The following is a 24,840-nucleotide window of genomic DNA, read 5'->3' as shown; positions in this document are numbered from 1 at the left end:
GCTCCGTGTTTAGCAGGGAGCCTTCTTCCCCCTCTCCTTCTGCACAGGCCCCCCCCCCACCCCCGCTCATGCTCTCTCTCTATATTTCTCGCTCTCTCAAATAAATAAATAAAATCTTTAAAAAAAAAAGACTAGAAATAACAAGTGTTGATAAGGAGGTGGAGAAAAAGGAATCCTTGTCCACCGTTGGTAGGAATATAAATTGGTGCAGCCACAATGGAAAACAGTAAGTAGATTCCTCAAAAAATTAAAAATAGAACTATCATATACAACCCAGCTATTCCACTTCTTGGTATTTACCTAAAGAAAATAAGAACAGTAATTCAAAAAGATACATGCACCCCCATGTTCATTGCAGCATTATCTATTATTATCTATTATAGCCAAGACATGGAAACAACGTAACTGTCCACTGATGGGTAGAAATTATATACACACACACACCATATATATATATAATATGTATATAATATATAGTAGAAATACTGTTCAGACATAAAAAAACAGTGAAATTTTGCCTTTTGTGTCACCATGGATGGACCTGAGGGCATTATGCTAAGTGATACAACTCAGAAAGACAAATACCATATGATCTTTCTTATATTTGGCATCTTAAAAACAATTAAAGAAAACCCCCAAGCTCATAGATACAGACAACAGATTAGTGGTTGCCAGAGGCAGGGGTAGGGAGTGGCATAAATGGGTGAACTATTTTTGTTTTCTTTTTGGTTCTCAGTTTAAATAAATTGAAGAAGAAAAAAAAGAAGAAAGCAAAACTAAACCAAAACCAAAACAAATGAATTTGCACAAGCCAGCTGTGTGGGCTCCCAGTCTAGAGCTGTAGTCCTTAGACTTGGCAGCACATTAGAATCACCCAGAGAGCTCTAGAAAATACCTACACCTGGAGTCCCACCCCCAGGGATCTCGTCAGGGATGAGGCATCAGGAGTTTCCACAGGGATCCTAGCTACAGCCAGAATTGGCCTGGAGGGTGGGGATATTGTTCATGATTGGTAGACGCAGGACCCAGAATGTGCATTTTTCTCAATTTAGGTGCTTCCCTAGGACTTTAAGCCAAAGGGTACCTTTGAGTGAGCTACTATTCAAGGTTAGGTCCATGTGAATTATTTGTGTGTGGACAAGTCCTAGGCAGGTACACCTTCCACATCCCCTGGTGCATTCCAAAACTGGCTCAGGGCCTTTCTTCATGACTGCTTTTAATGCGCTCTAAGTCCTTGGAGAATCTGATGGTCATGGCTCTCATTCACTGAGCACCTTCTAAGGGCCAGGTACTTTGCGAAGTGCTTCACTCTATCAAATCATTTAGTCCTCCAGATAACCTTATAAAGGAGGTGCTATGGAGCATCCCACTTTTCATATAAGGGAACTGAGGCTCAGAACATTTGGGGGACTGGCCCATGTATGGCTGGTCACTGGCAGAGCCCAGATATTAATGCAGGAGGCCTAGCTGCTGGCTGGCTTGGAGTGTTCTACACAGAAAACCGCACATATGCTCAGATGCACCCCTTGGCACGCTGTTCCAGAGCTGTGCGGATGCCTGCAGCTCACACGGACCTAGGAAAAGAGCCGTTTTCTAGGGGAAAATACCTGAGGACGCATTGTTACCCCGGCTGCCTCCACTGCCCTCCTCAAACCCCAAGTCTAAATAATGTGGCATCCCCTGCCTCCCCAGGGGACCCGACCAACAACAGGTGGCCATCTTGCTCATGTCATGGCTGCAGCTGGGCGCTCAGAGCGGCAGCTCCCCAGATGGGCACCCGTCAGGAAAGGTGGGTGCCGTGCCCTGCCTCTGCTGGGCCCTCCGGGACTTCGCCCCCCACCCCCCGGGGCCCACCTGCACCGCCTGACGCTGCTGTCTTGTGTCCTCCTCCGTAGATCCTGGAAAACACCCCCGAAAACCACCCTGACCACAGCCACTTGAAGCACGCCCTGGAGAAAGCGGAGGAGCTGTGCTCGCAGGTGAACGAAGGGGTGCGGGAGAAGGAGAACTCCGACCGGCTGGAGTGGATCCAAGCTCACGTGCAGTGTGAAGGCCTGTCTGAGGTAGCTGCCCGCAGGCTGGGACCCCGGCCGCGCCCCCCAAGCTGAGTCTCGGCCGCCAGCCTGGAGGAGGAGGCAGGCAGGATCGTTCTCTCTCCCCCCTGCCTCTTATCCGCCGCCCCTTCACCTGTCCACTGACTTCTTTATTTCCATTTTCCGAAGTTCCGTTCCTGCCGTCAGATCTGCTGGCTTCTCTCTCGTGTCTTGCTCTTGCACAAGTGGCCACGCTTTTCATTTTTTTTTCGAGCATTTTAAACATAGTCCCAATCAGGTCATTCCACCATCTACAGGCCTGGAGCTCGCTCTTGTCTGTCGGTTCTGCTAGCCGTCACTGCGCATGCCCGCTTCTCTGTCTGTGCTGTGATTTTTGATTGTGAGGTCCGTGTTCCTTGGAGCTTTGTCTGCGGGGTCTGGAGTTGCATTCCTCCTGAGAGGATTGCTACCAGCATCACCCCAAATTAAATGTAGAGGGGTTTGGGGATCACATTGCTGTGTGAATTGTCATTGCAGACTTGGGCGAGGGCTGCCTTGCGGTTGCAAATTCTCAGGGGCATTTGTTTTCATTGCACTTAGTCCAAGGTAAAAAACAAGCAAGTCTTCTTGTTCCTCCCTTCTGTGCTTGAGTTTACTTGTCATTCTTCCTCTACGAGAAAGTTTTTTGTGGCTGTCTCCTGTTAGATCCCTCCACTCACGTGGGCCCTCCATACATTGCTCGCCTAGCACCCCACGTGACCTTTGAAGTGGAAGCTCCAGGTCACCGGATTCAAGAGAGACTCTCAGGGCTGAAGCCAGCTTTGGGGTTGGCTTTTCTTCTGGGGTACACATTTTCATTCCGTTCTTGGCCTCTGCACATTTTTTACTTTTTATATATTTTTTTATCAATTTGCTTGCATTTAAAAAGTGCATTTTCATATTTTACTCAGTTTTTAAATTTTTCACTGGATGTGTCAAAGTATCTAGTCCACCATACCGCCAGAAACAGAAGTTTCTCTTCTAGTATTTCTTTTCTTGTCACTTTCCCTTCCTTTAGTTTCATTGATTCTTTCTGCCTGTTTTTTCCTCTCTCTGCCTCTGCATGCATGTGTGTGCGCACACACACACACACACACACACACACACACACACACACACACCATTCACTAGGGTTTACCAAAATGCCCAGGCAGAATGTGTCCCCCTCGTCCACTCTCCCTGTGGCTTCTCCCTTCTTCCAAAGCTTTGAAGGCAATCACTAGCTGAGGAAGTCACCACCACGGATACCTCGCCTGCCTCACCTCCTTGTCCGTCTTCAGTGTTAGGTGTGCAATAAACAGAGCTGTGGGAACAGCCCTGTGGAAGTGCATTTTGGAACTCTGTGCTGATATGCAATCCTGGGGCATTCATTGGTTGATTGGCTCACTGATGCTTTCATCCGTGCGGGTGCTGTGGGAACACAGGGTGGGGAGGAAGGGACAGTCACGGGGGGATTCAGGGAAGCATCGGAGATGGAGACAGGTGGCTGCGTGTTGAAGGATGAAGATATCTGTCCTGGAAGGCATCCAGGGGGTGGGCCTCCCAGTGGAGGGCACGTCCTGAGCCGGGCATCTGTAGAGCAATAGATGATATGGCTTTACGGTAAGTGGAAGTAGGGGAGCAAGCTCAGAGGAGGTTAACTCGATCCTGCAGACAGCGCACCTGAACAGCTCCTGAATCCAGGCAGCAGGATGTGGCGACCTGCTCTTTGGAAAGGGGCCTTTCCCCGAGTCTCGCAGCTGCCCTCAGGCGGACCCAGAGAAGCTTGGGTCTTCTTAAAACATTAAGTATAGGGGCGCCTGGGTGGCTCAGTTGGTTAAGCGACTGCCTTCGGCTCAGGTCATGATCCTGGAGTCCCGGGATTGGTCCCCACATCGGGCTCCCTGCTCAGCAGGGAGTCTGCTTCTCCCTCCGACCCTCCCCCCTCTCATGTTCTCTCTCTCATTCTCTCTCTCTCTCTCAAATAAATAAATAAAATCTTAAAAAAAAAACATTAAGTATAGGGACGCCTGGGTGGCTCAGTCAGTTAAGCGTCTGCCTTTGGCTCAGGTCATGATCCCGGGGTCCTAGGATCAAGCCCCACATTGGGCTCCCTGCTCAGCGGGGAGCCTGCTTCTCCCTCTGCCTGCCTGCAACTCCCCCTGCTTGTGCTCTCTCTCTCTCTCACAAATAAATAAAATCTTTAAAAAACAAACGAAAAACATTAAGTATAAAAAAAAGCTCTTAACCTTTGAGTTTTGTGGCTTCTGTACCCTCTTTGAGATAACTGTTTTCCTTCCTACTGATCAGTCTTACCTAGCTTTGTACACCAGCTTTCGTCTTGTCTGTGTGGTGTTCACCGTACAATCAGGGAGAGGGGGCATGCTGGCTTCTGCCTCCTGGCCCAGATCTGGACTCATCCCTGTGATTAAGTTTCAAATACATGCTGTCTTTAGCATCCTTGTCCTAAGATAGAGAAACATTCCCAATTCATTTATATTCAGTGTTAGCCTGGCCTCGTGGAGGCCCCACACTTGGAGGAGGATGAATAAATGACGTCATCGTTATGTGATCCAGGCGGCCTTCTCTGGATTCATTGTCTGTCCCCACGTGGCTTGAACTCTTTCTTGGCGAGCAACATGGATCTCCAGATTCCTGTTCAGAGTGCAAAAGGGTAAAGAATACCCTCTGAAGGCTCCCATGTGGGTGTCACCTTCAGTCTTTGGGGCTCTCTCAGAGCCCCTCACCCCTCCTTGTACCCAAGAGTGGAGTGGAGTGGTCACTCTTCCTTATGCCTATAGGTCTCCAGTCACAGAGGCACTGCTGATTCTTTCCCCATGATGGAGGGAGATGCGTGGCCACCAACATCTCTTGGGGGACCCACGGTGTGAACCCTGTCACCTCTTCACAAATACCCTCCTCAGGGAGAACTACGGGGTTCATAGCTCTGGAGAGTATTGGCCTTGAAGGCTGCTGGTGGAGCTTCCCCCTGGGGCTCTCCCTCAGTCTCTCCTCCGGCTACCAAGAAAGTGGGTCTTTATGGGATCATTTTTCTGCCTCAGTCTCCCTCTGCCCCTTCAGAAACTGCTCACATGGATGATAGAGCCCAGTGGGATGATAGAGCCGGCTTTCAGCAGCCTTTGGAGCCATCTCCAAGGCTTGGGAAGTGGCAGGAAAAGAGTGTCCCCTTCCCATTTTCAGGATGAGGGAGTTGGTTGAGATTCCATGTGCACCATGCTGTGTCCGCTCTGCTTGGCTTTGAGGCGTCACTCAGCACCCCTGAGTCTTGCAGTCGCCCACGTGCTAGGGGCCTGGACTCTAGCCACACCTGGGAAAGTAGCGTGTGTCCTATAGAATTGTACACAGAGTAGTTGCTGCTTTCCAGAAGCTCAAGGGACTGTGGGAGCCTGTGTGGGGTTGTCACTGGAGCAGGTTCATGCCCCCGCTGGGGACACAGCACATACTCATCGAGGCGGCAGGAGAGGGCTCAGAACTTTCTCCCTGCTTCCCATTTCCCAATCAATAAGAGGGAGAGGGCCACCAATCACGCTGAGACACTAGTAGACCCCTAGGGAGAAGGCAGTAGGAATTATACTCAAGACTCATCTGGACACTCGGAATCCCCAGAACTGGGTCCTTGACTGACATTGACTCCTTGGCTCTGAAAGGCACTGCCTGATGTCTGCAAAGCAGTCCTTGACTTGAGCCTCAGACACAGGCCTGCTGAGGCCCAGCCTCAGATTCTGACCGAGCCCGGGCTTTCAGACGCAGAAAAACAGAAATCAAAAAAAATGACCTCACCTCATCGTGTCTTCTTTGGATTTTGTTTTTCCTTTCTCAGCAACTTGTGTTCAATTCAGTGACCAATTGCTTGGGGCCACGCAAGTTTCTGCACAGTGGGAAACTCTACAAGGCCAAGAGCAACAAGGAGCTGTATGGCTTCCTCTTCAACGACTTCCTCCTGCTGACCCAAATCATAAAGCCCTTGGGCTCTTCCGGCACCGACAAAGTCTTCAGTCCCAAATCTAACCTGCAGTATAAAATGTACAAAACTGTAAGTTTGATTCCAGATGGCAATCTCAGGGTTGACGTTTGGGGGAGTAGAAAGTTCCCAAAAGGAATCAGTCTTAGCAGGGTTTGGGGGCTGTGGCATGGAGGAGAAGGCAAAGGGGTGAGCCAGGATTTAGGGTAACTGAAGCAATGCAGTTCCAGCATTCTCAGAAGATGAACAACATTCAACTCGATTGACGAAACATCTGTTAGCTTCCAAATGGCCGCCATGGGTCACCAGGTGAAGTCACGCTGCCCTGGGCTGGCGGGGCTCAAGGTCTAGGGTTACAGATGAGGCAGGCGTGGGAAAGCTCCAAACTAGAGCTCCAGCGTCCCGCCTTCCAAACATTCCCAGATCCACCTCCAAGCTCCTCAGGGTAGCTTGAAACATCTGTGCCCCTCACCTTGGACAACAAAAGCCAATCTAAACAGTCACTGTGTGGAAAATTTCCCTCTGCTGTTTATTTGGTCTGCTCCTATGTACATAGTTGTGTTTGTGTGTCTTCGTGTCATGGGGTGCTGTTTTCCTAAATTTGCCTGTGTGGGGGTGTTTTTACAGAAGAATTTTCTCTGAAGCAGCACTTAGCCTGATTGTGGGGAAAAGAACAAAGTACTTATGCAGATTGTCACTAGCAACTTTGTAGGAAAATCTTTGGAGGGAATTGGCTGGAGGTGAAGTTAGGGAGACTGCTGATTAGGATTTGCTATGGCCAAAACAGACTGGTCAAGTTTTCTTCTGAAGGACCTAAAAAACACCGGCAAAATGGAGGAGGCAAAAATCCCTATTTATAGTTTGTAATACATGATATTGATATTAACACAAAATCATTATTCCAGTAGAATTTACTGGAATGCACACACACATGCACACGCACAGACACACTCAGTTTAGTTTATTGGAACATTAGCTCACACACATTCATTGTTCACTGACACACGCAGAATCCCAGTCTGGTTTTATAATGGCTATGCATTGTTTTTCAGCCTATTTTCCTAAATGAGGTTCTAGTAAAATTACCCACCGACCCTTCTGGAGATGAGCCCATCTTCCACATCTCCCATATTGACCGAGTCTACACCCTTCGAGCCGAAAGCATAAATGAAAGGTAAGACCTGCCACCTCCCGGGGCCCCGGGGCCCCACCTGCAGCGCCCAGGGCCCCACCGGGTGCTGGACGCAAGTAGGACATTTAATTAATCAGCAGGTCCCAAGATTTCTTGAGTTGCAGTACCATGACCTCTGGCTGGAGGGGGTAGGAGGGAAGTCTTAATACTTTTCTAGAGCCTCTCAAAAGTTTAACACATGGCATGAATTTTTCAAAATAAAAGGAATTGAAACTAATTTTGCTTGCGAATTTCTTTAAAAGGCATTTTCCTCATTCTTTGAGATCACGTTTCCTAAGGTTTCCCAGGTGGCAGAAGCCAATAGGAAGGTGATTTGGGGATTAATGGGAACCCCTCAAGCCCGACCCCGTCCTCAGCTGGCTTACTTGGACAGATGTTCTGGATCTCAGAGCAAGGGGGTATTTTGCTTCAATCGTGTATTCAAGACTCTGCCTTAGAGCCAAATGAAATAGATCTTTTCTGAAGGGTGAACTTGACAGAAGGCCAGCAACATTCCAAAGAACATTCATGCCAAGCAAGAAAATTGGCCAAAGTTATCATGCAGATGGGTCTCTGAAAATGAAGGAGAAAGCATTATGCCAAAGTGCTTCTCCCAGAGTGTGTTTGCTTTGCTATGTAAAGAGCTTTCCTCTCTGGGAAATGGTTTTGTCCTTCCCTTGGATGGTTTAGTGAGAGAGATCCTTCTGGCCTTCTTCGGGGAGGCAAATACGAGATGCTTTTCAATAAGGGAGGAGGGAGTTGCACGCCAACATCTCCAGGACAGCATCTATCTGCCACGGGGACACCAAGGCCAAGGCAGGTCTCGAATACATCAATAAAAATGTCACTCATCCCTTCTTTATTAATGGTAGGAATAATCACTGGCACCTTTTGACACAAAACCGGACTTTCTTTCCCAGCCTTTGTTGTTAAGAGCCAAGGAACAAAGCAGGTAGGATCCTGGAGGCTGAGTTCGAAGCCCCGAAAACTTTTTCCTGAGTTCTGTTTGGCACCTTTCTGTCTTTTTTCTTCCCAAGGACTGCCTGGGTGCAGAAAATCAAAGCTGCTTCAGAACTCTATATAGAGACCGAGAAAAAGAAACGGGAGAAGGCGTACCTGGGTATGCATCGCTCAGCGGCATGGCCCGTGTGTCCTGCCAAGCTGGGGCACCAAAGTTTGGGCCCAGAGTCCTTGGAACTGGAAAGATGGGCCTGGAGGGGGAGGCGGGGCCTGAGAATGGATGGAAGTCGGGGAGAGGGAGAGCGGGGTGCAGGATGAGGGTGGAGCGTAAATTCCAGGAACCAGGAAGCCAGCGTGTAAGGGGGAGACGGGGGGTGGGGTGGGGGGCAGCTTCATGAAGTTGATCTGAGGCCAGCAGGGGTGGGAAAGGTGTTTCAGTGAAGGCATCTTGTGTTCTTCTTCCTGCCATCACAGTCCGCTCCCAAAGGGCAACAGGTATCGGAAGATTGATGGTGAACGTTGTTGAAGGCATTGAGCTGAAACCCTGTCGGTCACACGGTAAGGACCCCAAATTCCCTCCAGTATGGGGTAGTGGCGGAAGTCTTTTCTGTAAGCCCCCAGCCAGCTTTACGTCAAACGTGCTATTTCCATGACCCTAAATTTCCTTCCAGAATTGGTCTTCCTAATACTTGTTAAAAACCCAGAGTGGTTTTTTTTTTTTCTTTCTTGATTTAATCTTTCCCACCATTTTGCTTTTCAGAGAGATCTGAGTGGTTGCCATTTCACGGTGGATGTAATGCAATCTAAGCCTCTAGCAAGGAGACTGGAAAGGCCTAGTTTTAAAGTCCATTAATCTAATGATTTAAGTGTTATAAATATTTAAGTATCATAGTTTAAGTGTGTGATGCTGAATGGTGGGAGTTTTCGCTCAGATTCTCCATTTTTTAAAAAAGATTTTATTTATTTATTTGAGAGAGAGAGGGAGAGCAAGCATATAAGCAGGGGGAGGGGCAGAGGGAGAGAGAGAGAGAGAAGCATACTCTCCACTGAGCAGGGAGCCCGACGTGGGGCTTGATCCCAGGACTCTGGGATCCTGCCCTGAGCTGCAGGCAGATGCTTAACCAACTGAGCCACCAGGTGCCCCTAGATTCTCCATTTTATGCCATTTATCAAATGTGGCTATGGGGAGAGGTAAAAATGAGGGGTATGGAGGGAAATTGCTGCCCACCGTGGCAAGGACCCTGCCATGCCATGCCCAGGAGAGCCTGCAGCCAGGCACGAGTCCAGCAGACTCTATCCACTCTAGGAAAAAGTAACCCGTACTGTGAGGTGACCATGGGCTCCCAGTGTCACATCACCAAGACCATTCAGGACACTCTGAATCCCAAGTGGAATTCCAACTGCCAGTTCTTCATCAAAGACCTGGAGCAGGAGGTCCTGTGCATCACCGTGTTTGAGAGGGACCAGTTCTCTCCAGATGGTGAGTAGAGAATGGCCCCCTGAGGTGTCCTTCCTCCTTCCCTGTCACTCAACTTTCGTGGGTAAATTGCTTCCTATCTGGGAACTTGGTGCCCAGAATTTTTTGGCTTCCCTCCGGAGAGATGAGGTTGGCATAAGACAAGACTCAACCTCTCCTAGACAGAGGCCTTCACCAATGCTGTGGCATCTAGGGAGAAGGTGGACAAAACGTGCTTGGTCCAGAGTGGTCCAGCTGCCTTAGACAAAGACCATCATGGTCCCATGCTTCCTCAAAGCAAGCGACTACAACAAAGGCTATCCCTCAAAGTCTCAGCCCAGGCCTTGAGTTCTTGGCCAAAAGCCACAGTGATAATGGATAAGCCAGTTGAGCAAGAAGAACGTCAGCCCACAACGGGTGTGGCAAGAATCAGTCGGTGCCCTTTGGGTGATGCGTCTGGTTTAATCGAAGGGATGGAATCATGTTGGAAGCATATTCCTCCAACCAGCTTCCCGTTTCTGCTGTGAGCCTGGAAAAGCAGGGGTCTGGCCAATGATTCTGAGAAACTCTCTCTTCCTCACCCAATAAAAATCAGACAGTACATTTAAAGATGACAGTCTCAGTTATATTCAAAGAGTATAGTTAAGTGGTAGGAGTGAGGGATTATTGCTAGTGTATGATCTGTGCGAGGCTTAAATTGTTCCATGTGGCTTTTGGCTTTTAATACTTTTATATGAATTATCTCATTGTGAGTTAGGCACCTTTATTTATGGTCCGAAGACAGGCACGTAGCTGGCTAAATGTTAGAGCATTGCCCAGAACAGTCTCTCACACCTGGGCTCCTACTGCGTTTCACTGTCAGTTTTTATTCTGACAAGTGAAGGTTTGAGACTGGATGGTTGTTATGGTTGTTTTAAATAGTGAAATATCATGACACAGTGTTTAACTCCACTAGGGTATAAATCGAAAATCCTCATGTTGTTCTTATAGCAGAGATTATTTCCACGAAATGAGCATAGGGACAAAATTAAGCCGTATCTGTCCACCAGAAAAATTCCCACATCTTATTTTTTGAAGCTTATTTATTTATTTTTAGCGATCTCTGCACCCAACATGGGGCTCGAACCCATGACCCCAAGATCAAGAGTCTCATGCTCTTCCGACTGAGCCAGCCAGGCACCCCCAATTCCCACATTTTATTTTATTTTATTCTATTTTTTAAAGATTTTTTTAAATGTATTTATTTGAGAGAGAGAGTGGGTGGGGGAGCCCAAGCAGGAGGAGCAACAGAGAGAGAGGGAGAAGCAGGCTTCCTGCCGAGCAGGGAGCCCGACACGGGGCTCGATCCCAGGACCCTGAGATCATGACCTGAGCCGAAGGCAGATGCTTAGCAACTGAGCCACCCAGGCGCCCCTAATTCTCACATTTTAAATGGGCCCCTGAAAGAAGGCTATTTCCTGTACAGGAGCATACATAGTATATTCCAGTAAATAATTCCTAAATGAATAAATGAAGGAATTGTGGTCTGGAGGCCCATTTAACACCGTCCTGTAATTGCCGAACATTTAAAACATGTTCAAATATATTAACATCTGCTCTTCTACTGAGGCTCAATATTTGATGAAAAGTGGTGTCGAGAGCGCCGAGCCTGCAGCCTCTTCTCCCACACCTCGAATTTGCTCTCTGGCTCATGCAGGGGGCATAGGAAGGAGCAGCCCTCGCTCACCGTCCCTGACTTTTCTGAAAAGGATGTGACATCGTGAAGTGGCCTCCCAACCCAGGGAGATACTACTTTCCAATCTTTGTGCAGCTGACAGGACGTCTGGGGTTGCCGTCCCTCCCGGGACTCGGAGGTCCCCGGGTGTGGGAAAAGTCATAGTCTGCGTTTTTGCCTACATTCTTCTAGACTCACCTTTGTCCCCACCCTAGTGTCCTTTCCTCTTTTTTGCCTTGTACTCCATTTAAAAATTACGCTCTGTCATTGTAGTTCATGGATTCCTGTAAACGGACCTCATTCCCTTTTGGAAGAAGCGAATTTCTCAATTTGCTGAGAAATTCCTAATATGCCAAACACGTGCCTCGAAGTAAAGGAATTCTCTCCTTGAGCAGGGTGTTTTTTCTCCTTGCAGATTTTTTGGGTCGGACAGAGATCCGTGTGGCCGACATCAAGAAGGACCAGGGTTCCAAGGGTCCAGTTACAAAGTGTCTCCTGCTACACGAAGTTCCCACAGGAGAGATTGTGGTCCGCTTGGACCTGCAGTTGTTTGATGAGCCATAGGGAGTGGGCCCAGGGTGTGCTTGGCCGAGTTCCAGCCCGCGGCGGCAGGTGCAATCTGGAAGTGGTGTGGCTTACCTAAGACCACCGTTTTGACGTTCAGCCACGGGGCAATGGGACAGTGAAGACAGGCCCCTCAAAACTTCTAGGAATAATTCTCGACAATCCTTCCCCCACCCCCAAACAACTTCCCATTTTATGAAACAAAACTGTGTCTTCCTTTGTCCTCACTGCTGGTCTCATCATGGCTTCTAGGGGCTTTGAAATCCCAGAGCCCCCAGCTAGGTTCAGTTGGGAGTCTGGTCCATCCCTGGGCCTGAGGCGTGGGTCTGGTTACTGTAAACTAGATTTATAAATACAATGTCTTCTGTATTTTTGGAGAACTCCTGTAACACTCCTATTTCTTATCTCCACCAGTCCCCAAATAGGCCCCTTGATCTATAATGCCTAGTCCTTCGTGTGTTTAGAAATAATTATGAAGGTCCTGCCACTGCTCCAGAATCTCATTTCCCCACTGGGACCTTGTTTGAAATGCTGCCCTGGACATGATCACTCAGGGAGATGGATGGTCTCCTGATCAGCCAGTGCGCTAGCTCTTTGAAGAGCTGGTCCATGGAAGATTCTAGCAGGGACATTGTTAGAACCATTCCAGTCCCCTCCACGTCTTTTATTGATAGAAGCCAGTGAAAACTATCACTAGCTACTATCAGGTGATTCAGTTTTGATTTCCAGTATGCTTGGAAGATGGCTAAGGAAGCTTGTTATCTACAAAGTTAGATTCTGCTGGATTAGATCATCACAGGTCACCTGAAAGGCTACTTTACAATGTCATTGAGTCCTGGTTGCCAGCCCAGTTGGAAAATTCTCTTTGGCTTGGAGGTCCTGTGATTTTTTTCCTAACAGGAGTAATTGCTGGTGACCAGCTCTGAGCCTCTTTTCGCTTAAATGTGCTGGGTCCTGAATGTCATGGGAAATTCCAGCAGCTGTCTTTGCTCTGTTCCCAAGAAAGACGTCCCCAGGACGTGAAAAAGAAAACTGACCGTCTGGAAGTGGGGTGGAAAGAGGTGAAGGAACTCCATTATGTGGTGGGGAAAAGGCTCTAGGAACAACCAAGCCTCACAAATCAGGGGAGGAAGACCTAAGACCCTCTCCCAACCTCTTCCACACACAAACCAACCCCTCAGTAATGGAAATACATGTGCTTGTTGCCAGAGTCCAGAGTGTATGACCATGTGCCAAGCTGTTTGGTTTGAGTTCTTTGATTTTTTTTCCCCCCCTTCAACGCCAGGAGATAGGCTGGTTTACTGGATAATAACTTGATTTGCTAATGAAAAGTGTGGATCGTATTTTGTTTGCATGTGAATGTCCTCCTAATCCCAGTTTGTCGTGGTCGTGAAATGTTCTTTGCATGTTCTCTTGGTACTGGAGTCTAGCTTTCCTGTGTTAGACGGTGTTCTCTTTGACTGTAGGTCCTTAGAATTTAACTAGGGTTGTAGAAGTGCTTTATAAAGGGTAGCATCAACATAGTGGCCGAGCCCCCACTTTGCTGGGAACCGAATGCGTAGTGTCATAATTTCCCATAGGAGCCCTGACATATTTCAAGCGATTTTGAAAAGTGTGTGTGTTAGAAAGGGCAACAAAGTTTACATTTCATACTTTTAAGAAACACTTTATTATTTATTTATTGAAGTTAGAGTAGAATTTTGTATCAAGAACAACAGACAAGTATTTTTTAAAACAGATACACCCTTCAGTTAGAAACTTTCAACTGAACACTGTTACAGACCCAGTTTAACTTCAGGCATGCGTTTGTTTACCACTCCCCAGAAGAAAATATAGTTAGAATACTTTAAGTTTATATTTTCTGACATTGTTAAGAAACTGTGTGAAATTAAATCTATAAATAGACATAACAACTCACGCTTTCCTCTTTCTATAACCAATCCAGTTTGTTCAGTGTATTTATGAAAAACATGTTCTACGGTAGAGACAAAATGTATGTGATGGGTAAATGGGGTAGTATTGGATCACCATTCCAATCCCTTTCCTTCTGGGAGGGAGACCTTTTCTTCATTGGCTTTCTTCATGTGTCATGCTGGTCATCACTATTTACGCAGGTAGGATGTGACGTGCACAGTGACAAGCATCTTGTAACCCTTTCAGGTCTGCGAGGTCACCCGCTCCCAGCGTCCCATGATCAGAATTCATGTAGCAGGAGAAAGCAGCGTGTGTCTTTTTCCCAAGTGACTATTGAGCATCCCTGAGATGTTCTTCCAGGGTAGTAGTTCTGACTTGTGGTGTAATCTGCCCTGCGACCGAGCCTGCATATGGATGAGTTAATCTGGCCCTCAGATCCAGCTGTGACTCAGGAGTCATGTTGGGGGGTTAGAGACATGTAGCCAAGCACCTGGGATCTCCTTGACCTCTATTCTTCCACTTCTGCCTTTTTGGCCGCCTGGGCTACCTTTCAAAGAGATGAAACGTCTCTTTCCAGTAAGCAATCTGTTTCCCAGCTCTGTGCTTCTAAATGCAGGGTGTCTATAGGCCACAGTATCCTGGCATCCTGTTCCCAGCCCTACAGACATCCCTGCAAGCTTCCTTCTCTGAGCTGCACTGACCTCCAGCCCAGCAAGGGGCTTTTCTGCTCACAGCCTGCGTGCCAGGAGCCCTCGGACTGGGGCCTTTTGTAGGCTAGCTCTCCTGAAGGGACAGACCATATCCAGTCCCTCCAGGGCAGGGTGTCTCTGGCTGATACTGTGTCGTCTGGCAGATAGGCAGGCAATAGCATCTCCTGGACCCAGGTCTGCTGTAACCAGGAGAGCCTGGAGGGGGCTGTCCATTCAGACCCCAGGCTTGCCTGACTCTGGAAGGGGGACTCTTCCAGGTGAGGGTCATCGGGGATGCCTGAGAAACTGGGGCCAGGGGATGAGGTGCTGGAGCTGCCAGGGAAGGGTGATTGCAGGTCTGACGTCCAAGACCAGGCAGGTGGGCTGTCTCTCCGGGACCTGGCTGGTGCAATCATAAGCCACTGACCATACAGAGTGGGAGTGTTCTAGAGTCCAGTGGGGTTGGAGAACAAGGGAGGAATGGATGAGGTGCTTCCGGTTTTATTCGAAAGGGTGGAGATTTGGGAGTATATTTTAGAGCTTGCCACTACTTTGTAGAAGGAGAAAAAGCCTTCTCTCTCTCTCTACTACAAATAGCTTTTTTGAGTTGGGTGGACTTTTTGATTCCTAAGAAGAAAATTGTTTTTGCGTGTAACAACTTGAAGAATTTCCACTGGAAACAGCTAGTAGGTTTTTAAATTTTATTTCACGTGCTTTCTTTCCTTTTATTTTATTTTGACTGCCTTCTTTTTTTGAGGTTGGAGATGAACCTTCCTGCAGACCGGAGCACTTGGAAATGGACACCGGCATACTTTAGAGGTAGCGGGGTCATTTCCAACTTGCGGTGAATGTGAGGTTGGCAGAGGGTCTGCTTACTCCAGGTGGACCTGCTCTCTAATTTAGAGGCTCCTGTGCTGGAAGGTGAGGTGAGGAAAACAAAGGATCCTGGATGTTCCTTCTTTGCTTTCTGGCATAGGAACCTGAGTTCCTACCAAGGAAAAGCCTAGTTGGCAGCATCAGAAACCAGTGACGTGGTGAAGCCCTCAGACGCTGTGTCGGAGCTGCCCTATGAGGTATTTGGTCAAAGTCACACGTCCTTCTGTTCCTACCCTGAGGTGCTGACATGCCCCTTCCTGCCGGGAATGGCCCAGGTCAGCGGCCAAGACTCTCCTGGCAGTGCCCTGAGCCATGTTTGGTGGGGGCCGCTTCATATCCTGTAAATCAAGTTGGCGTGTTGATTGTACTTGGAAAACAGCCGTTTATTTGAGTGAGAGGAAAGGAAAGTTCTAGAACTCCCCTTTCCTCGCCTTGCCTGGTGTCAGATCCAGGATGTGTTTGTAGGTCATCCAGCTTGGTTAAGGTACATCACCTGACATGTGTAGGAGCCAGAATCTATTCCTGATAAGCATGGAAATCTTACTCCACGGCAAGGCTAGAAACGTCTATCAGCTCTCTCTCTCGAGAGCATTAAAACCCAGATGCCACCATCTGGGTTGGGAAGTCTTATCTCTGGGTTGTGATCTCTTAGTATGAGAGTCAGTAATGCTAATAGCATACTGTTCTGATTCAGGGAGTCTCCATCCTGCTCCAGGCCACTGTCTTAGGGACTGGGAGGTGGACGGGAGGGGCCTGCCTCTGTGGTTTTGGTAGCCTAGTTGTGGATCTGATTTTACGTTATTTAACACCCAATGCTTGTAAAAATTCATCTCCACCTCTAAATAATTATATCAGCGGCAGGCAGATCAGTTCCTCCGTGAAGAGGAACCCTCATTGCTCTGGCCTTGGGGATCTAGATAACACACACATAATAGAGTGATTTTTTTTGGACACTATATGTGATTGTCGTATTTCAGGGTAAATTTGCCCCTACTGTATGTCAGGGATTTTGTGAGTTGTTTTTAATAGGATTCTGTTCTACTTTCTATACCAGCTTCTATTGTTACTATCATCTGAATTGTGTGACTATTTTAGTATTGAAAGCCCACCAAGTAAAACTGTGCTCAGAAGTGGGCTCATTTGGTCAGCCTTGAAAAAAAAAATGGAGCGTTTCTCTGATATTTCCTGAGAACTAACCAGTAACCAGGGTTTCTTTTTATGCAGTGGAAGGAATAGAGATTTTTTTCTTCTAGGGACACTGGTTTTGTACTTTTATCATTTAAAAAAAATAACATTCCCGTGTGGCTGTTTCTAAAACCCCGTTCCTCTGCATTTCTCCTCTTATGCTCAAATAGCTTACTTCCTCCTGTTTTTCTGTCTAAAAAGAAGGGGGTCCCTCGGGCAGAGGGTGATCGGGGACCCAGAGAAAGGGGGGGCGGTGTGGCTTGGCAGCGTCCGGTGGAGGAGCCCGCGGCTGCCCTTCTACCCAGTGTCGCCGCCAGGGGGCGATCTCCCTGCTGGAAACCTGAGGGTCCCCGGGGGCGGATCCCGGGGTGCTGGCTCCCTCTACTGCGGCTCTCGAGCAAATCCCGGGGCCAGCTGGAGGATGGTGAGACTGGAGGCGGGAGAGGGCAGGACGTTGGCGGCAGGCGTGGGCCGGGAACTCAGCGCTCCCGGGGTACCTAGTGAGCCCTTTGCCGCTGTCTGCTGCTGGGGCTGGGGCTGGCCCAGGGAGCGGCGGGGGTCTTTGGCCTTCCCACCGTTCCTGCATCTGCTTTGTGAAAGCCCCTCCCTGAGATTCAGCCTCCCCGGGGGTCTTGGGTGTAAGTTGGAGGTGTCCCCCACTGTCCCCCCGCCTCCAGGAGGCGCCCTCTCCCACTAGGGTTCTAGAAGTCAGGTCTTCTCTACTGGGACTTCCCAAATTTCAGATGCAGAGAACTGGTGGGGGACACAGAAGCTAATTGTGTGGGGGGTGTGGGAGGTGTGTGTGAGCGGATGAGTGTGTGTGGTGTGAGTGTGTATGTATATGGTGTGTATGAGAGTGTGAGTGTGGTGTGTGCGAATGTGGTATATGTGTGGCAGTGTGTGTGGTGTTGAGTATGGGGTGTGTGTGGTCTGTGGTGTGTGGTATGTGTGTGAGGAGAGTATGAGCGTGAGTGTGTGACAGTATCTGTGGTGTGTGTGTGTGGTGTGTGACAATGTGTGGTGTGTGTGTGTGAGAGTGTGTGTGTGGTCTGGGAGAGGAAAGTATGAGTGTGAGTGTGACTGTGTGGTGTGTGTGTAAATGTGTATGGTGTGTATGTGAGAGGGTGCGTGTGGTTTGCTGAGTGTGTGTTTAAGAGTGTGTGGTGTGTGAGAGTATGAGTGTGTGGTGTGTGAGTGTGTGGTGTGTGAGAGGAGAGTATGAGTGTGAGACTGTGGTGTGTGTGAGTGTGTGTGTAGTCTGGTGTGTGAGACTGTGTGGTGCATGTGGTATGTGTGTGTGGTGTGCACCTGAGTGTGTGTGCACGTGATATGTGTGTGTTTGTGTGTCACCAGGAGAAATGAAGATACGTGGATTGCACAAGGAGACGGATGGGTCTGACTCTCCCATTGTTGCTCTCAGGCCCCACTACGAAATGAAAACTCGAGGCCCCTTGTTGAAAATTATTAAGAATTGGGAGGCGGTGACAGCAGAGAATTAAGCTCAGCCTGGGCCCTTCTAAGGCCATGGCCCTGTGTGACCGCGCGGCTCCTACGCCCAGGAGGCTGGTCCTGGGCCCGCCGGGCTTTTCCGGTGGTGCTTGCGGCAGGTGGGGCTTCGTCGTCTGTCTTTGGTAAGCCTCCTGGCAGGCTGTGGGGAGCTGGGCTGCGGTACTTTGTAAAATGTCTGCTTTTATTTCACAGGAGCCCAAATGGTCTAGACTAATCAGAGGGTACAAGCCCCGAGCCCCTAGGCAACAGCTGTGCCCCAGGGCCAGAGAGGGAGTCACCTGCCAATCTCTTCGCCCCGCCGCGAGGGTGTGCTGCAAGGTGTCCAGAGGCCTTTGAGCCTTTAAACCATTAATTAGAAATAAAACCCTTCCTTTTGATCATCAGTTGGCCACTGAGGACTTTTCTCCCCTTTCTTGGTAGGACAGAGAGGCTTTTTGAGCCTCTGACTTCAAGGGACCATCCAGGTGACAGGGAGGCTGGGGGACGGGCTCATGTCCCTTCCCCGGGGTCTGGACGCTCCTTCGTCCAAGGCCACTCGCTGGAGAGAGAGTTGCGGGGTCCGCACGCAGCTGCGAGGCAGGGCTTCCCAGCTGGGCTCTCCCTGTAGGATGGCATGGATGGCCTTAGAGCCGGGCAAGGTCAGGAAAGAGGAAAAAACCCACTGTGGGAGTAGCCTCCAGGTGTAGAAGCTCCTGGAGGCACATGATCTTGGAATTGATCCTCCTTCCGGGCGCTGGCTGTCGCTTTCTTTCACAAAGCAGCTTCTTGTTTCCTTTTCTTGCACTGGGCTGGACGCTCCAAAACCTTTGCAGTTCTGCTGGCTCTTGGCAAATCAGTCTCATGTCTAGACACACAGAGCAATAATCCTTTCTGTTCCCCAGTTCCATCTGGGATTATAAAGCTTGCTAAGTAAAAATGTTGACAGAAAGTTGCACAGACGTTGCAAATTCATCTTTGTGGACGTGACTGCCTCACTTTGAATGAAATGGCAAATTAGAGCTTTGTTTCTCCGTGTAATGCAATCTTCTACACTACTGAAAGCTCAGAAAATATTTTCTGCAGGCGTTTAATTAACATCGTGCTGGCATTATTTTTCACGAACGAATATTTTGATGGGCATTTTATAAATCAGCATCCTTCAAACATCATCTGCTAAATAGTCACTGTGTCGGAAAGCAGATATTCTGGCAAGATCTTTGGTAATGATATTTACTTTTACACATGTGTTTAAAACACACATTGCCAATAGCCCAAGTGTCTTTGAACTGTGAAGCCAACTTCAGATGATGTCAGCTGAAACCCAGCTAGCTGAAGTCTATACCCTCCCAGCCCCCTTCTTCCTAACTTTGTAACCCTGTGTAGATAGGGAAGTTGGCAATCATGTAGTTCATGTTGTATCGCCTTAGCTACATTAGCTTTGTACCCTCCCATCTATAGGTGGTCAACATATGTGTAAATACATGTATATAGATGAGAAATGTACAACAACAACAAAAAATGTCCTGTGTATGATAATCAGCTCTTGGCATCTGGTTTTCTGCATTTGATACAGTTTCCAGCTAAGAAAAATGCAGAATTCCACTACATAACCTGAAAAAGCTATGCTCTTCAAAAGGTTTGTCTTGAAATCTCTGCTGTGTGTTTATGGGAATGTCCCTGACTAAATGTATATATGGTATGCAAGAGGCTATGCTGGTCAATGTTGCATAAACTAACACAGATTCTGTAGTCGAAATATTTAACTTGTTATTGTAAAATGTGATTTGTCATTGAGAGATTATTTTTCTGTATGTATATGAGAGTATTTTAGGAATCTAATTTAAGTGCATAGAACTATAGAAAAAAAAATTTAAAAACCAGGAGTAGAAAATGCTTAATCAGATTACTTGGGCCCAGCCCAACTAAATTTCTTATATTCAAAAGAAAATCCGAGTTGCGTATGTTAGAAATTCAAAGAAGTAATTTTTTGGGGGGGGGGCAGAGAATATGATTAATGGAAGTGAAATGGGTGGTGTGAAAAAATGACAAGTATCCTGTAGCTATGACCTCAGCTGGGACCTTGGTTTGAATAGGTCACATTCTGGAGGGTGGTTGTGTTGGAAGGACAAGAGGTTTGAGAGCCTGTTTCCCATCAGATCCATGTGCCACAGAAGCTTCCAGAAGTTCTGGCAGATTGGTCAGGAATTCCAGACTGAACCAAACACCCTTCTAGAGATTTCAGAACATAAAGGGAGGTGCCCTGCCCCTGACTTCCAGATCACCCTCTACAGCTCTCTTTCTGGATAGATTCGGCATATTCCTTTGGTGGTCGCGTTTTTAACGAAATTTCCTGGAGCATCTTCACCATCCCCACCCGTCGCATAGCTGGCGGGGGCGGGGCGGGTTTTGAAGAACGAAGTGTGGAGTGTCTGGGTTAAGCTGTTTCTGGGCACACAACACAGGCAGGGCCAAGCAGCCTCCTCAGATGCCCTCATGGAGATCCCAGGGATGAGAGGCCTTCCTCCTCTTCTCCTTCCCAGAAAAGGGTGAGAAGTCCAGGCTGCTTCTAGGGGACAGACTGGCCACCAGGAATGTCCCTGCAGGCTCCCTGTGGAGAGATGGAATACACAGTCCCATGAAACTCAACGTCTAAGCCCTCAGCTGAGAGATGCATTCGGGAGTCATTTCAGGAGGTGGCAAGTCGGGGGTCGGCCTCTCCTGACAGACCAGAAGTGACGCAGTGGAGAAAATAGCCTGTTTCTGGGAAGACGGGGGCCCTGCGTCTGGGTCCTTGCCAGGGAGAGCGTAGGGCCGATGGCTTGCGGGGGATTTGCGGGGAGTGTGAGCCTTGGGTTTTCAGCATGTCTTTCAACAGTTAGCTGTGTGCTTCTTGATGCTGCTAACCAACAGTTGGAGTCCCTTTTTGATAAGCCTGAGATTGGGGAACACTGGAGTCCACGTGATTTCCTGGACTTCAGGGGGCGGGAATTTGTGATTTCTGGAAGCTTCCTGGAATCTGTTGAGTCATACAAGGAACCTGCAAATCACCTTGAGGAACTTTGGGGATGTAACTGACTCTGTTCCCACAGGTGGAGCCATTCAGAGATCTTGTTCAAGCTCGGCCTGGGGAGACCATCCCAGGCCAGCCAGCAGAACCAGACGAGCTCTAGTCCATCCGCCCAGCACAGGTGCTGACCTTTCTCAGCACCATCCGCTCTTGGCTGGGGCAACAATAGGGCTGTGAGTGGGAACGAGTCATCCAGTCAGCTGCTTCTTGGGCCCTAGTTGTCTTGAAAATTTGGGGGACAGGAAAAGCCAGAGCATGAGGGTCCTGCCCAGCAGTGCTTACAAGCCACTCCGGTTAGCCTTTACCTGTTTGGAAGAGAATGTATCAGTCGGACACGAGTCCCTTGTGTTTCTAGTCACAAGTGGGTCACAGTGCTGGTGGCATATTGCTCTCCTCACAACCCTTCCCCGGTGGGGGCGGGAGTCGGGGTGAGACCAGGCCACCCCCCCACCACCCAGCCATGGATGTCCTGTTGACTGTAATATACTTCTGTTGCCAAATAATGGTACTGCTTAATTTTCCATGGAAGGGAGACTATATTGTCTGATATGTAATGTCCATGGAGTTCTAAACATTAGACTCTATTATAAACTGTAGAATTATGTATCTGTCTAAGGTTTGATGAAGCAGGGCCAAAACTTGAGGTTGCTTTTTCGTTTGTTTGTTTAAAAGAAGATGAGGTTAGTTCTGCTGTTTGAGTGTTCCTTTGGCACCCTATTATGTATGAAATGTTTTAAATTTTACTGATTCAGACTATGGTAACTGATTTTTTCTTTTTTCTTAAACTAGTAGCGACATCAATAGATTGCTATTCCTGTGTATCTTGAACCTAAAAAAGAACAATCTCTTCAAAACAGCTCTGTGTTCATTTTGACCTGGATGGTTTAAATTCACATGGTTCATGAATAAAATGAGAAAGCCAACCCTGTCACGGTGGATTATTTTGGGTTCTTTCTGCCCACCTCCCTTCTGAGCAGACAGGAAGCAGATAGCTCTGTAAATGGCTTCTCTTCCTGCACTTCCTTCTCCCACGGGTAAGGTTGTAGTCGTGGAAGGAAAACTATGCGAAACCAAACCAAACCAACAACCCTTCCCATGCTTTCTTCAGACAGATGTTAGTACCAACTAGAACTTGATTTCCCAGTACTGACTACTTCTGAGAGTTTGAGAAGTCTGTGAGGTGTAGGGGAAGAAACACAAGGGGTGCTGACAGGGGAACATAAAGCTAAGATTGTCTTACAAAGACATTCAGAGTATTACTTTGGCTTTCCGAGAAGTTTCCTACACAAACAACGCTGTGTTCAGAACCTTGAGTTTTAACTCTGGGCACCATTAGCAAACCCAACACTGAATTTTGTTGTTATCTGAATTTTAGGGGATGATTTATAGCATTTTCTTGTAATCTGGTTTTAAGGTAATTCTTCCCTATTTCGTCACTGATTTCTCTGAATATGAACCAGTCCTTTAAGCTCTCTGGTTGGCTTGAACACCAGTTGAATTGTTATGGCACGTTAAAAAAAATTTGCACACTAAAATAGCTTGTCTTCACCCTTTTTAAACCAGGAGGCCCCGTTTTTGATAAACATAAAAATCCTATGCCCTTCCCTTGGTTTCTTGAGGTTTAAAAAATAAATTAAATCTCATCATAAACAAAGAAAATAATGCATTTCTTTTCCAAACTACACCTAGTTCTCTCTGAGATTGACAAGGTCCCCCTTGCACAGCTCGGAAGGTGGAAGGAATCGCCGGTGTAAAACATGTTGAATAGATACCTATTTAACCCAATTTAGGAGCCAGCATAATCAAGGAAATATTTTATTCTAGAATATTTATTGTTTTTTCCTAATTATAGAAATATTTGTTAATGCTGAAAATTCAGCAAACACATAAAAGTACAAAGGAAATAAAATCAGTTAATGGAGATATTCTTCCACACAAAAATAAATGTTAACATTTTGATGCTCATCATTCCTGTATTTTCTTGCTCTGTGTGTGTGTGTGTGTGTGTGTGTGTGTGTGCTAGATGCTCTTTTTGTTTTTGTTTTTAAAGTAGGCTCCATGCCAGTGTTGAGCCCAACACAGGGCTCAAACTCACAGCCCTGAGATCAAGACCTGGGCTGAGATCAAGGGTTGGATGCTTAACCAACTGAGCCACCCAGGTGCCCCAAGATGCTCTTATACTACTTAAATAGCTAATATTCATTGAGCACTTCCCTTATGCAAGGCGATGTTCAATTACATAATTTATATAAATCTTTTCACTATTTTATTATTGATTGCTTTCAAGTCATATTCTTCCACAACTTGATTTTTAAGGCCTGCATAGTATCTCATTGTCTGAATGCATCCTAATTTATTTAAACCATCTCAAATAGTTAGACATCTTTAGCTTGCTTTACAATTTTCCCCTTGCATGAATACCATTGTACACAGATCTGTGGGTAGAGTAACCCGCGGATGATCTGATGATCCCATAGGGCAGTATTTGAAGCATTTCATCATTTCCCCTGTTGCTATGTGCTTAACCAACAGGAAGGTTATTGGGTTTGATCTGAAGGATTTGGGCAATGTTACAGCAAAAGGTTCTCCCAAAGAGATTTTGTCCATCAGCCGCCACGTGTCTAAGAAGCTTGTGGTTTTACAGTGACATGTGTGTCACGGTCTGTCGAGAGCCATGGGGTGCTGGCTGCAGTCAGGAGGCAAGCTAGGACGAAGGCAGACAGGGCTTGGGGAACTTGGGATACTGGTCAGGTTACAGACTCAGCTGCTGGCACTTAGACCCAACATCCAATGGCTTCAACAAGGGAGGTTTGTTTTTCTCCCTCTTGTTAACGGCCCAGAGGTCCAAGGTCTGGCTGGGCAGGGTGGCCACGCCCGTGAAATCACTAGGCTCTGTCTTGGGGTGTGGTGGCTCTCCCTCTCACCTTCTCCTCTGCATGTAGCCAGAAGGAAAGGGGACCTCCTGAGAGGATTGCAAGCTGGTTCCTCTTGAGGTCAATCCAGGAAGACCCACACATCATTCCCTCCCCTTGCTTATCTGCTGGAGCTTCATTCCCTGGTCGGATATTGCAAGGGACACTAGTAAATGCAGTCCCTAGCTGGGTGGCCCTATGCCCAGCTAAAAGTTTGGTGACTGGATGTGGGGGCCAACCGGCAGTCTGGGCACTCCTGGCTTCTGGGAAAGTACCAACAGGCCCCAACGTGGTGTCTGTCAGTTGTCAGGTGATTATGTAGGTGGTTGGCCGGGAGGAAGCCAGAGTTTCAGACAAGCATGATCGGCAGGAGGGCAGTGTCATGCCAGCTGGAAGGCACGTTGGTCCCAGCACGAGGATGCAGGATGGCCCCAGGCCACGTCATGCCCTGCAGGACTTCCGAGCTGCAGTTGTCCTGCCTCTGCCACCTCCCCCCCCCCCCCCCGCCCCGGGGGTAGCTCTAGGAAGGGAATCAGTTTGCTGTCCAAACTCTCTTGGAGGCTGACCTTGGAACCGGCACCTGAGACAACTGGTGTCTGGAGCACTTTTCTCTGGAAGGCCAACAGGAGGCAAAATGTAGGGAAGATCTGACCTGGGGGTGAATCAAGAGCATCTTAGGTACAGAGAGGGAAGGGACACAGGGACTCAACTAAGATTCGCTTTGCCTGCTGGCTCCAGCGACGGAAGGCCACGTGACAGGGTATGGTCAGAGACGTGGTGGACCAGCACGAAATGGGGCACGAAAAGACCA

At 48.0% G+C, this 24,840-nt stretch overlaps 1 protein-coding gene and 1 non-coding gene across 2 annotated transcripts in view; one reads left to right on the top strand and one right to left on the bottom strand.

Annotated features, from left to right (window-relative positions):
- The window catches only part of ITSN1 (intersectin 1), a 203,743-nt gene extending 191,787 nt beyond the window's left edge, over positions 1 to 11,956 (top strand). Inside the window, exons 33-39 of the mRNA XM_028115148.2 lie at positions 1,896 to 2,063; positions 5,893 to 6,105; positions 7,086 to 7,207; positions 8,242 to 8,324; positions 8,639 to 8,722; positions 9,471 to 9,644; positions 11,750 to 11,956. Coding sequence (XP_027970949.1) covers positions 1,896 to 2,063; positions 5,893 to 6,105; positions 7,086 to 7,207; positions 8,242 to 8,324; positions 8,639 to 8,722; positions 9,471 to 9,644; positions 11,750 to 11,898 — 993 coding nt within the window. The 3' untranslated portion in view covers positions 11,899 to 11,956. The remainder of the gene's footprint in view (positions 1 to 1,895; positions 2,064 to 5,892; positions 6,106 to 7,085; positions 7,208 to 8,241; positions 8,325 to 8,638; positions 8,723 to 9,470; positions 9,645 to 11,749) is intronic.
- Positions 10,726 to 10,798, bottom strand: TRNAK-CUU (transfer RNA lysine (anticodon CUU)). Its single transcript has one exon. It is a non-coding gene; the product is annotated as a tRNA-Lys (tRNA).
- Positions 11,957 to 24,840: the final 12,884 nt, after the last annotated feature.

This window comes from Eumetopias jubatus, unplaced genomic scaffold, assembly GCF_037043125.1.
Source record: "Eumetopias jubatus isolate StellerSeaLion01/CBP00866 unplaced genomic scaffold, mEumJub1_p1.0 scaffold_1, whole genome shotgun sequence".
Lineage (NCBI taxonomy): Eukaryota > Metazoa > Chordata > Mammalia > Carnivora > Otariidae > Eumetopias > Eumetopias jubatus.
The sequence above is the reverse complement of the archived record's forward strand: the minus strand, read 5'-3'. Positions and strand labels throughout refer to the sequence as shown.